Genomic DNA, 13,467 nt, shown 5'->3' on the forward strand with positions numbered 1-13,467 from the left:
AAAAACAGTCCTGAAATATGATAGAGAAAGGATCACAACAGACATTGTTATTTCAGGCATTAAGACTAAATAACTTGAAATTTTATCTTAAAGAAGGAACAAAGTAATGGGAAAGGATTGTTCTCTAAAGGTAAATCCAAGAAAGAAAATAAAAACCAAAATGACAAAAGCAAATTGAAATGCAACTTTTATCACAAAATTGGGCATCTAAGGCAAGATTATTTCTTCTCGAAGAAGAAACAAAATCGAAGGAATAAAAGAAAAAACAAGTAGAGGAACCTAAAGCTGAAGCATCTGTGGCAGAGGAGAGTCTTTTGTTTTCTGATGCCCTCACAATATCTCAGTTCAGTGCAAACAAGGAAGATGTTAATGAAACACACAAGTGGGTACTAGATTTTGGATGTATCTTCTACATGACACCCTCAAAGAATTAGTTTACAACCTATAAAGACACAGATGGAGGTTTGGTTTATATGGGAAATGATAACTCTTGCAAAATCATTGGAGTAGGATTGGTTTCCTTACAATTCAAGGACGGTTCTGTAACTTTGTTAAGAAATGTTAGGTATGTGCCAATACTAAAGAGGAATTTAATCTCTTCAGGGATGTTGGATTCAATTGGATGTGAATACTATGGACATGAAGGAAGATTTAAGGTTAAAAAGGACTCAAAAGTAATTTTAGTTGGAGGGAAGACCAATGGACTCTATTCGAGTAAAGATGTTCCAAAAACTCAATATGCTTTAATTGTTTCAAGTGATAAATTGTTAGAGGCTGACCTATGGTACAAACATTTATCACATATTAGTAGTAAAGGTTTGAAGATATTGTCAAACCAAGGATTACTTCCAGCTAGTTCATCAAAAAAAATTGAGATGCAAACATTATATCATTGGAAAAGCTACAAGGTAAGAATTTCAAAGGCAGAATATAATACAAAGGAGATCCTAGACTATGTTCATTTAGGCCTATGGGGTCCTACTCAAACACCTTCACTTAATGGATCTAGGTATTTTCTATCTTTTATTGATGAATTTTCAAGAAAAAGTTAGGTTTCCTTTCTAAAAACAAAAGAACAAGTTTTTAATAAGTTCAAAGAATGGAAGATTTTAGGTGAAAATCAAACTTAAGACGAATAAAATATCTTATAACAAACAATGAGCTTGAGTTTATAATGAGGAATTCAATAACTTATGTAAACAAAATGGTATAGTTAGACTTAGGACTGTTAGGCACACACTGCAACAAAACAGAGTATCTAAAAGGCTAAATAGGACCATTATGGATAGGGTTAGATGCCAAATGTCTTGAATAATACCAAAAAAATATTGGGTAGAAACAGTAGCATACACTATCTATAGATTAAATAGATGTCCACATCACTCCAAAAATTTCATAAGACTTGAGGAGAGATGGACTAAATACCCTCCTAAACCAGAGAATCTTAGAATTTTTGGTTGTGTAGGGTATGTACATCAAAATCAAGGGAAGTTTACCTAAAGCCATTGAATTATGTTTATTGGATTTACAGAAGGAGTAAAGGGCTTGAAAATGTGGCATCCAATTGAGAAAAAGAGTATAATCAGTAGATGTGTTCTGTTTAGAGATGAAGAAATGTTCATAATGAGCAAAAGTTCTGAAGAAGAAGGCTTCAATCCATAAATAATAAATTTTGAGGTGGAGCAGCCTTCTAATTCTAATAGAACTACAGAACTAAATATAGATATTCCTGTATCTAGTGAAGAAATAGGTGCACAAGAACCTATTAACATAGAAGATTTTGAATTAAGAAAGAAGAATACCTCACAAACTATAGTTTAGCTATAGATAGGCAAAGAAGAGTAATCATATCTCCAACTAGATACTGTGAAGCAGATTATGTAAGTGTAGCTCTAAATGCTATGACTAAACTAAGTGAACAAGAATCTCTTACTTTTAATGATGTAGTGAGTTGTAAAGATGAAAAAGCATAGATAAATGCAATGAATGATGAAAGACATCTTTAGAAGTAAATAAAATATGAGAATTAGTTTATCTACCTAAAGGAGCTAAACCAATATCTTGTAAATGGGTTTATAAACTAAAAGATGAAATCTCGAGTATTTAACGACCTAGATTTAAGGCTAGTTAGTGGCTAAAGGTTTCATACAAAAGGAAGGAATAAATTACATTGAAATTTTCTCTCATGTTGTGAAACAAACTACTACTACTATAAGAATGTTACTTTCACTAGTTGTATGATTTACATTTAGACCAATTAAATGTAAAAACAACATTCTTACATGGAGATTTAAAAGAAGTAATATACATGAAACAACCACAAGGTTATGAAGAAAAAGGCAAAGAAGATCATGTGTGTCTACTTAAAAAGTCCATTGATGGATTCAAACAGTATCCACGATGTTGGTATAAAAGGTTTGATGATTTTATATTTAAAATAAACTTTAAAAGAAGTTCTTATGACAATTGTGCTTATATTAATTCAACCTCATATACCACTATTATTTATCTATTGTTATATGTGGATGATATGCTAATTGCAAGTCAATCTAATGAAGTACTCAAAAAAGTTAAAACTTCTCTAAAGGAAGAACTTGATATGAAAGATCTTGGTGAGTCCAAGAAGATTTTAGGAGTTGAAATCTCTAAAAATAGAGAAAAATGTTCTTTAATATAACTAGCAAGATTCTTAAAAGAATTAATATACAAGAGGTTAAAGTTGTGGCAATACCTCTAGCACAACACCTTGAGCTTTCATTAGAGAATTCACCTAAGAAAAATGAAGAGGAACATCTAAATTATATGTATGGGAAATTAACTTCATGGGCCCATTCCCGCCTTCCAACGGCCACACAACTACATTTTAGTAGCTGTTGATTATGTTTCAAAGTGGGTTGAAGCAATTTCATGTGCTACAAATGATGCGACAACAGTCTCGAAGTTCCTGCAGAAGAATATTTTCACTCGCTTTGGCACATCGTGTGCCATTATAAGCGACGAGGGCACACATTTCATCGATCGCGTTGTCAGCAAGCTTTTGATAAAATACAACGTCCATTACAATTGCGACAACCTACCACCCTCAGACCAATGGAAAAGCTGATGTGTCCAACAGGGAGATTAAATCCATACTTAAAAAGGTTGTTAATTCAACACGGAAGGATTGGGAACAAAAGTTGGACGAGGCGCTATGGGCTTACCAAATGGTGTATAAAACGCCTATTAGAATGTCTACATATGTGCTTGTATTTGGTAATGCTTGCCACTTGCCTCTAGAACTTAAACACAAGACATTTTGGGCCACCAAGAAACTCAACTTTAATATGAAGAATTAGGGAAAGCAAGGAAGTTGCACTTATGCAAGTTGGATGAGTGGAGACTACAAGCATATGAGAACGCTAAAATCTACAAGGAGAAATGGAGTGTTGGCATGACCAACACATTAGTAAGAAAATTTTTGAAAATTGACCAAAAAAATTCTATTGTTTTTCATTTTAATATAGTTTTTCAATTTAATTAAAAAAATGCCACATAATCTATCAAAAAAATAATATAATTAAGTAAAGCTTCTCATCTCTAATTTTGTCACATCAATTAGTGACATCAACTTTTCGTACTCAAGATCGTTTAGAATCAATTTTCAAATTTCAAAGATTAAAATATACTTTTTAAAGCCTCAACAATCAAATAGATACAAACTCTAAATATCGAGACCAAAAGTTATATTACCAAAAAAAAAAAAAAAAAAAAAAAAAAGAAAGAAAGAGAGAGATTAATCAAATCAACCTATTTATATGTACCGAATCGAAGTTTAGAGGGTACATGATGATGGAGCTTAGATCAATCACTTGTCAAATTTATTTATATACAGGGGTTGAAGTGGGAGACAAGATTCGAATTATTCGAACATTGAAGGACCATTTAGCAACAAAACCACTACTTCGCTTTCTCCAACCTACTATTCCAATTTAGCTAAGAGCGGCGATACAAGAAACGAAACCAGAGAAGTTAAACCCTAAACCCTTTACTTTCGTTGGAATCGAAGATGGACAAGAACATGCTTGCTGATTTGGATGGTCTTCCTGAAGAAGACAAGATCAAAATGGCCACCATGATCGACCAGCTCCAGATCCGAGACAGGTTCAATTTACTTATCTAAAATATTCGAGTTTTGAACAGGAACTAATTCATTGAATCGTTCTCTTGTTATGTATGTTTTTTCTATCTTTAAATCTTATGGCATGGTAGAAACTTGTAACTGGAATTTGTCTCCTATGATTGATTTCAATATCATTAGCTGGGAGTTGCGCGAAAATTGATATTTACCTGATCAATTCGCTTGTCTGATTCGTTAGGCTTTGTTTGTTTTTCTTTCATTTGTATGATTGTTTTTCTCTATTTTTTTTTTCCAATTTTGTCTGAGATCTTTGGAATGCGTTTGGACATCTTTGAATGAATAGTGGAAGGATTGGAAGTTTTCTAGATACAGGTCAATTTGGGAGCTTGTTTATTGTATCCTGCTGTGTTTTTTCTTTCTTTTTTTTTTCCCTGTTTTTTTTGGGTATACGTTGATTCAAATTTTGCTGAAGTTTTAGACCACCACTTTATAGATAACCACTCTGGAACTTACTGGTCAATCAGGGAATGGGTTCAAATTACGGTGGTCATTAAGGTATTCATATATTCTATGAGTTATCTTAACAACCAGATATAGCTAGGGTCAAGAAGTTGTCTTTTGAAAATAGTATTCTCAAGGTGAACATGGGGTGATCTAAACGCTCATGGATATATATATGTATGTACTTCTGAGAAAAGCCGCCTTATGATAGTATCACTATACTTTTTTAAACAATCGTGGTTTCGGCTCCTGCATCGGTAGTCTATTTGGCGACCATGCACCCTGGCCATAGGAACTCAGGGTTCGTACCTCCTAGCACCCCAAGTCAACCAACAGAGGGCTGCCCCTTAAGGAATTCGCCTGTTTTTGACAAGTTTCAATGTTCTGAAATTTCATTTCATTGTTGATCATAGAATATCTCATCGGAACTACTATTTTCCTCCTAATTATTAGATAAACATGGTGTTCAATCTTAAAATCAATTGACAATACGAGTAGTCATGTATCTTTAAAAGACTATAAGGTCTCCCATTTTTCCATCATGAAATCTTCAATATGCTTCCTCAAGATAGTGCTTTTTTTGGTACACTATTAATTGGTCGGATTTTTTTTTACTGAACACTTATTTGGGCTTCATGAGCTTCCATACCATATCGGTTTCATTTCAAAACCAATTGACTATGGGTGGAGTAGCCCATGTATATTTTAAAGATTGTGATGTCTCCCATCTTTTTGGGATCCTCAACATGAATATACTTCAAACAGGGGACTGACGGTGTTCTTGGGAGTGATCTTAATTTTATCAGGGGTGAATGTATCTTTCAAAGTTGAAGTAAGATGCAGCCTATATATTGAAAGGAGGACTTCAGAAGACTATTATACAGCACTTGCAGCTCTTCTGCTCCTTTAGTATCCAATGCGTGATTTTTGTTCTTTGTACAACTCTTCTAATCTGGTCCAATGCTGTAAACTACTGCATGTGACAGAATAAAGTTTTCATCACAATAATATAAGAACACATTAAGAGTCATAACTGTTCGCCTTTTAATAACTTGCAGTCTGAGAATGTACAACTCATTGGTCGAGAGATGCTTCACAGATTGTATAGATAACTTTCAGCGAAAATCCTTAACCAAGCAAGAGGAAACATGCGTACGTAGGTGTGCCGAGAAGTTCTTGAAGCATTCAATGCGCGTTGGAATGAGATTTGCTGAGCTCAACCAAGGAGCCGCTACCTCAGATTAATGTTGCATCAGAGGACACCCAGACATATTCATGGGACCTTCAGTTCTTTCACTTCTGGATGTTTAGTAGGTTTCTTCTACATTCTTGAGACCTTCAGGACTTTCACCTCTAGAATTATAGCATGTTTCTTCCGTATTCTTGAAACCTTCCGTTCTTTCACATCTGAATTTATAGCATGTTTTTTCATTATATGTGTTGCAACTGAGATTAAGTTGTAATTTGATTTGACTTATGAATTGAGGTTTTGGTAGCAGACTTTCAATAAATGATTGAGGTTTCATATCCATCAGGACGATAACATATTTACTCAAGCTTTAGCCGTATAAACGAAGCTGGTTTAGCTGAACTTTTATGCTTCTTGTTGGAAATATTCCCTTTTCTTCATCCTCATAACCAATTTGATAGAAATGATTGGAGATCTTGACCTGCCTGCGTCCCGATTGGCGACCCATGTATCTACGCGGCTAACCGAAGCCAAACCGAGTGAACAACCCGGTTTGGCAGGTTGGTCGACGAGGTTTTCCCCTGAAAATCGGCCGGCTCGGTTTTTTTTTTCCCATTGGTATTTTAGCGGTTTGATTCCGCCCCTAAACTGAGCCAAACGTCATAAACACCGATTCAATCCCACCATCTTCTTCAAGGGAGGGATCGATCTTAGCCAGATTGGTTCGTTATTTTCTGATTTGCTAAGAGGTGAAAGATGCCTAAACCCACTAAAGGATAAGGATCTACTTAGGATGAGTACTGAATTGAAATATGAGGGAATAATGCTCTACAATTGAATTGAAATATTCTATTAATATTAGAATGTAATTTGTTATTTTATTTAGTGTCTATGTAAGTTACCGAGGTTGATACTAGGTACAAAATACTAATATCAGTGATTGAATTAGTTTGATAAGAAAGAAAAGAAAAAAAATAAAATAAAAGCGTGAAACATGCATTATAGTTTTTAAAATTTTGTAAAAGATTTATGGAAACGTGAGAAGATAAATTTGACGTATAAAATTTATCTTGAACCACAAACTAAACTTGCACTCGTAATATTTTTTTTCTTTAAAGAAAGGTTAGTATACAAAATAACCATGAAGTTTTGAATTGTTTAGATTATGCTAGAAGAAGTTTACACACGTTTTCTTATAATAATTTAAAATTTTAATTAAAACAATTATATGTCGCACAAATTTTTTTATGACAAATATCAATTTATATTCAATTTTATCAATTTAAACTTTAAAGGTGTATCAATTTAAAATTTGAACTTTCATAAGCATATCAATTTAAACCCTAGACTTTCATAAATATATAAATTTAAGTTCTAAACTTTCATAATTGTATTAAGGTTTAAATTGATACAATTATAAAAGTTAGGAGTTTAAATTGATACTTATGAAAGTTTGGTGTTTAAATTAATATAACTCTAAAAGTTCATGGTTTAAATTAATATAATTATAAGTTTGAGTTTTAAATTGATACAACGCCAAAGTTGATGGATATAAATTGATGTTTTTCCTAAATATAAATAAAGAGCCATTTTTCCAAATTAGATAAGATTAATTTCAATATTTGTTATTTAATTTACGCACGTATCTCTCTACAAGAATCCGTTAAACCATCCTTAAGAAAAGGAAAAAAAATCGTTCAAATCCTGGTAACTTATTTTGTCAATCGGACGGTCCACAATTGCCCGCGAATCATCTACCCGCGAATCCAATCCCCAAAAATATTTCGATCTTTAACGCTCGAAATCTCAAGTGCCGTTTGAGGTTTGAACCTCGTTATCTTAACGCCTTTATATCATAATCGTTAATTGACCGTTAGCTCTTAGGTTTCAGTGTTTCACTTTTTATTTTATTTTATTTTATTTTATTTTTTTTTAAAAAAATCGTAAACTCTATAGCCTTCAATAACGGTAATTAACGGAGACGTCGGTGGTGATATATATTCGTTATGTACAAATAATTACAAAATATGGGAATTTTATAATTTTGGTATTTATTTATTATTTATATATTTCATTTTCATTTTTTTTTTTACTCTCTCTTTGTTTCGCCTCCACTTTTTGTTTCAACGGGCGACGATTTTCGAAACCAAAAGAAAACTCTTTGTTTCTGAAGGAGCGGTGGTTCCTTCGGTGTTGAACTAATTTCATCGCTTCTTTCAGCTCCACTTTGATTCCCGCCACTTCCTTCGTAGCAGAGGTATCATTCTTTGCTCTCAGATGTTTGATTGTTTTCTAATTCACTTGATTTTCCTTCAATTTTGTCGACTGTTTGATCATCTGTTGTTTCGTATTCGTCTCAACCTTGCTCTGATTGGGCTAAGATTGTTTTAGTTTCCCCCCCTTTTCGTCTCTAAAACCCTACAATTGTGATTTCCTCCTGCGTTTTCGATCTGATTGCGGGTTTCAAGATCTGAGTTCTTTTGTTGGTTTTCGTTTTTCCGTGGTTTAGGTGGTGGGTTTTCGAGAACTTGATAGCAGTTGGGGTTTTTCGGATTGTTGCTTTAATGATTTGCTGTTTTGATTTTAGGTTACAATTGGAGTTGAAATTTATTCTGTTATTAGGATTTTGAATTTTGGAGATGGTTCTATGAGTAGATGGAAGAGGTAAAACAAGAAGAGTGTTGTCTCGAAAATAAACAATCTACGGCTGCTACGAGTTCCTCTGTCTCTGAAGGTAGTGGCAGCGCAACTGCCAAGTCTCCTGGGATGTGTAGTCCAGCATCAACATCTCCTTCTCATCGGTAATTTCACAAAGTTTTTGTCATTTTTTTCTAGATATTCTATTTATAAAGCAACTTTTGCATTATACTATTAGCTACCAAAATAATTGAAAAATGAGATGATTCTACACTGCTTATGGTCAGTTCAAAGATCTCAGATGTTTATGCTTCATGTATAATTTGACTTGGCAGGAGGACCAGCGGCCCCATTCGTCGAGCTAAGGGTGGCTGGACTCCTCAAGAGGTAAGCATTGATTATCCCCTCTTATAGTTTATTGTGTTGTAAAGTTCTTAGTTATTACGGTATTGGCATGTAGGCTTAGAAAAAACTCTATTTTGCGTCAGATAAAGCAGATTGGATTTAAAGAATCTTAACTTATAAGAACATTTATATAATAGAGCACTTGTCTTGATTAGTGATGGTGACTTCTTTTTCAGGATGAGACATTGAGAAATGCCGTTGCAGCTTTTAAAGGGAAGAATTGGAAGAAAATAGGTTTCTCTCTATTCTTGTTACAAGGGAATTCATTTTTTTTAATTAAAAAAATGATTTTAGAATTCTAACCTTTGGCGTTAGTTGATATCTTTATTTATATGAGGAATTGAGATGTTTTCTACTGTTAAGGTAGGCTTGAAGCATTATACACGTTCATTTAACTAATAGAAAAACTATTGTTAAATATTTTTACATAAATCTCAGCTCTGTAGGGAATGCATTACAAACTTTATATTTTGGATGATGATCTCATCAGTGTTTCCAGTTGTACTATGCTTGCATTTTGCATGTTTGAATTTTATAAGTTTTAGCTGAAAGTTTTCAACAGACAAATAGATGGTCACTTGTCTTAATTGAACTGATAATTACTTTGTTTATATATATATATATTGCTTATTCAACTTTCAGAATGTTTTTAGTATCACTATAGATTTTACCTATGATGAGTGGGTTGCCTGACCATGATTTTAAATGTATCAATTATCAATATGGTCGGGGTTTTATATGCAACTTGGGTTGGTTGATTGACCTCATTAGATAAAATTTGCGTGCAGCTGAGTACTTCCATGATAGATCAGAAGTTCAGTGTCTGCATAGATGGCAGAAGGTTCTCAATCCGGATCTTGTTAAAGGACCATGGACTCAGGAGGTTTTTACTTGATGTCTTCTTTCTTGGATGCTTTCTGCTCTTGCATGTATAGTGAAAATTTATCATTTTGTTCTTCTTTCTTATAGGAAGATGATAAAATTATTGAACTGGTATCGAAGTATGGGCCTACCAAATGGTCTTTGATAGCAAAATCTTTACCTGGTCGCATAGGGAAACAATGCCGAGAGAGGTATCTCCCCTAAAACTGTTATGATTAACAGTGAGCTGAAGTCTTGATTTTAAATTGTAAATACAATTTGCAAGTTTATGAAAAATTGACCGTGTTCCCTTTTGAGTGATTGTGTGCTTCCTTGTCTTCTTAGCTAAAGGATAAATAGAGCTATTTATAGGTCGTGATTACTGAGCTTTTATCATTATTATCTTCATATTTTGCTCTTTCTGAATATTGAAGGGACGTGGATTTATGTATCTGTTGTAAAGTAATAATCTATTATTTTCAGGTGGCACAATCATTTGAATCCAGATATAAAGAAGGATGCTTGGACATTAGAAGAGGAATTGGCTCTGATGAATGCACATCGGTTACATGGGAACAAATGGGCTGAAATAGCCAGGGTTTTACCTGGAAGGTACTCATTCTTATTTTTGTAAACTTAACCTTGATGAAAATATGAAAAGGGGGAAAAGAGATGAACGGAGATAGAAATGCCCATAGCAACAGGTCAAACAAGTACATGTAGACCGTCTGTTCAGCTGCCTGTCCAGTCTCATCTAATTAAGTTTATAAAGGGTCTATAGGATTAGGGTAAATGAAGATATCTTAGTCAAATCCTTGTTTGATCAGGATTAGGATTAGTTTCCTTGATTGATTAGGATTAGGATTAGGATTAGTTTTAGTTTCCTTGGTTAATTAAGATTATGATTAGTTTTTCTTTTTCTTTTTTTTTTTTTCTTTTTTCTCCCTAATTCTCTATGAATAGAGAATTTTTTTTCTTGTATTGGTAACTTTTGATTCATAATAAAGATTTTGAATTTTATTCTTGGAGATTTCTCTCCTTTAATCCTTTAGGCTATAGGGCTATATCACGATCTTCACATTCTTCTTGGTAGTAATTTAGAAGCAACTCTATAATGGTTATGTTGTCTCTTATTTAAAGAATTTTTATTATGCTGACTGAATGGTAGAAAAATGTGGAAAGATGTGTTATATATCATGACATAACAAGCACAAATATGAATATTATTTATCACGCATAAGAAATAGAAATGAGAAATGTCTTTGCTTTTGAATTTTTGTCTGCTTGACTTGGTTAAATCGACATCATATTCCTACTGTATTCAGGACCGACAATGCGATAAAAAATCATTGGAATAGTTCCTTGAAGAAAAAGCTAGATTTCTATTTGGCAACTGGGAAGCTTCCACCAGTTGCAAAAAATAGTTCCCAGAATGGTGCTAGAGACTCAACCACTAAGACTCTACCTACCAAAAGGTTTCCTCCTTACTCAAGTAAGGGGTCAGACTCAACTGCCCAAACATCATCAGGTAACACAGACTTGTACAAAGTGGACGAAAGCTGTAAGGATCAGATTGAGTCATCAGCACCTCCTGATGAAGATATGGTTGCTTCAACAAGTGGGGTTTTAAATGAGTCTGCTGATTCTGGACATGTCAAACGCTGGTCAGTACCTTCAAATATCATGGATCCAAGATGCAGGAAATCTGGGTCAGCACGAAAGAATGGGACTACAACTCATGGTGAAGCTGAGAATGTGATTGGCAAATTAGATGAAGATAAAACTATAGGAACCCCTTCAAGATTTGAATCTCCTAAATATGGTTCATTGTACTATGAACCACCCCAATTAGAAAGTAGTATTCCAGTAGATTCAGAACTTTTAAGCATGTACATGCACGAGACAAATAATAGTTCGATCACTTCGCCTATTGGTATCTTCACTCCTCCTTGTGTGAAGACTAGAGACTTGAGTATACACAGTCCAGAGTCAATATTGAGAATTGCGGCTAGAAGTTTCCCCAGCACTCCTTCAATATTACGTAAGAGAAAGACGGAAACTCAAGCTCGTCTCCCTCCTCAAGAGATGCAAGACAAGGAGATAGCAGCAGTCAAGGACATCTCCCAAGAATCTGGTCCCGATGAAACACTTAATAATAGTGACAGCAGGTTGGGTTCACCAAATGGAAGCTTATGCGACAGTCCAAGTAATGATCATAGCCCGAGCAGGTCAAACAGTAAGGCTTTCAATGCATCTCCTCCATACCGGCTAACATCCAAGCGAACAGCTATCTCAAAATCTGTGGAAAAGCAACTTGAGTTTGCATTTGACAAGGAGAAGAACAACCATACTATCAAGTCAGTCGAACCAAATGGGATTCCCTCCAGATAAAGGATTCTTTAACAAACACAATAAGATGGCAAAATCTGAACTGTAAGTTATTGAAACTCTTACTTCTTTTAGTCATATACTCATTTTCCATTGAAATACGGATATTAATAATGGGCATCTTTTTTTTTTCTTTTTTTTTTTTTTTGGTTAATTTAATAGGGAGATACTTGATATGATAAGTCATTATTCTTCTGTTTTGCGAATGTAAAAATTTCTAGTCGACTCTTTTTGTGTGTGATACCTTCGGAATAAGGCAAGGGATTTTTTATAACGTTTAGATGCTAATTCTAGTTAATTGACACCACAGTATGGTATTACTGGTTTATTATGAGATTTTTTACTAGAACAAAGCATTTCATCTGATTTTTAAGGATCTTTAAATACTCATTCTGCTTGTAAATAGCATGAGATAAAGTTCTAAACTTATTAGAGATGCTTTCTGTATACTTACTGATAAAGTTCCATCTTTGACAGCCTGGGCGATGGAATCCCCCACTCCGGCAAGTTTATATTGAGAAAAATGCTGTCCATAATCTTGTGTTTCTTGGTTGCATCAACTGGTATAAAAAATCGACGATTCGCTTAGATCCTTCGTACATATATTTTTCTAAACTTATTTGTTTTACAATTGCAGATAGGTCTAACTTTTTTCTGTTTTTAGTATCTACAAAAACATGTTTCATTATACACTGACGAGATTTGAATGGTTAGAATTCTGATATTTATGGAATAAAGTTTGATTTTTCTAACATGTAACATTTCACTTTCAATGAAGAAAATTTTCTTCAGTTCTGAAGCACTGTACGTGTTAGAATCTTTGAGGCATTGCTATCATGTTACGAGTCTTATGACTTAAAAAAGTGTCTATCCTTTATAGTGAAGAAAAATATTATTATTAGTAGTGGTAGTATTAGTATTATTATATATATGAATCAAGATAATTTAGTTATAGCAAACTTTCTAATTAACAATCTTGAATATTAAATTTAGAAAATAGAGTGTAACATTAGCGTGGCACTTTTTTTTCCAGCGAGGTTGATTTTGGCGTGAATCCAATAAAAAGAGCTGTTTATCTCGGTGAGAGACGAGCTGATTCAATATTTGGATGAGTATCATAATGCTCTCCCACGCTTCAAAGACAAGAGTACTGATTCTTTGTGCAAAAATACTTGAATACCCTTATTGTTCTTCATTGCTTCTCTCTATATTTGTAAACCAAGTGGGTAAAATGGGTGGGGGTGGGTTCATATTGATAACGAAACGATGAATATAATTTCACATTGCTTAATAGCCCATTTATTTGCTTTAGAGGTTTCTAAAAATGTCTTTTATGTCTTTGTGTAACATGTCACACAAAATCCTCTCC

The 13,467-nt window shown here is 33.8% G+C and overlaps 2 protein-coding genes across 7 annotated transcripts; both read left to right on the forward strand.

Annotated features, from left to right (window-relative positions):
- The first annotated feature begins 3,901 nt into the window (after window positions 1-3,901).
- LOC120089697 (mitochondrial import inner membrane translocase subunit Tim9) lies at window positions 3,902-6,149 on the forward strand. The gene is made up of 2 exons (XM_039047062.2): window positions 3,902-4,140; window positions 5,677-6,149. The coding sequence occupies exons 1-2, from the start codon at window positions 4,046-4,048 to the stop codon at window positions 5,861-5,863; spliced, it is 282 nt and encodes a 93-aa protein (XP_038902990.1). The 5' UTR covers window positions 3,902-4,045; the 3' UTR covers window positions 5,864-6,149.
- A 1,703-nt stretch (window positions 6,150-7,852) lies between these two features.
- On the forward strand, window positions 7,853-13,445 carry LOC120091756 (transcription factor MYB3R-3-like). 6 transcript variants are annotated; one of them, XR_016524874.1, is made up of 10 exons: window positions 7,857-8,064; window positions 8,395-8,608; window positions 8,780-8,831; window positions 9,026-9,083; window positions 9,638-9,732; window positions 9,819-9,922; window positions 10,194-10,322; window positions 11,036-12,143; window positions 12,576-12,661; window positions 13,132-13,445. XR_016524874.1 is itself a non-coding variant. In XM_039049875.2 (9 exons), exons 2-8 carry the CDS (start codon window positions 8,463-8,465, stop codon window positions 12,099-12,101), a joined length of 1,650 nt encoding a protein of 549 aa, XP_038905803.1. In that variant the 5' UTR covers window positions 7,853-8,064; window positions 8,430-8,462; the 3' UTR covers window positions 12,102-12,143; window positions 12,576-12,852. The 6 variants fall into 6 exon arrangements, 3 of the variants coding, with proteins under 3 accessions (XP_038905803.1, XP_038905804.1, XP_038905805.1); XR_016524873.1 differs by having other exon boundaries at window positions 7,898-8,064; window positions 8,430-8,608; XR_016524875.1 differs by having other exon boundaries at window positions 7,899-8,064; window positions 8,463-8,608.
- Window positions 13,446-13,467: the final 22 nt, after the last annotated feature.

Source organism: Benincasa hispida, chromosome 11, assembly GCF_027475165.1.
Source record: "Benincasa hispida cultivar pf3 chromosome 11, pf3_genome.v1.1, whole genome shotgun sequence".
Classification (NCBI taxonomy): domain Eukaryota; kingdom Viridiplantae; phylum Streptophyta; class Magnoliopsida; order Cucurbitales; family Cucurbitaceae; genus Benincasa; species Benincasa hispida.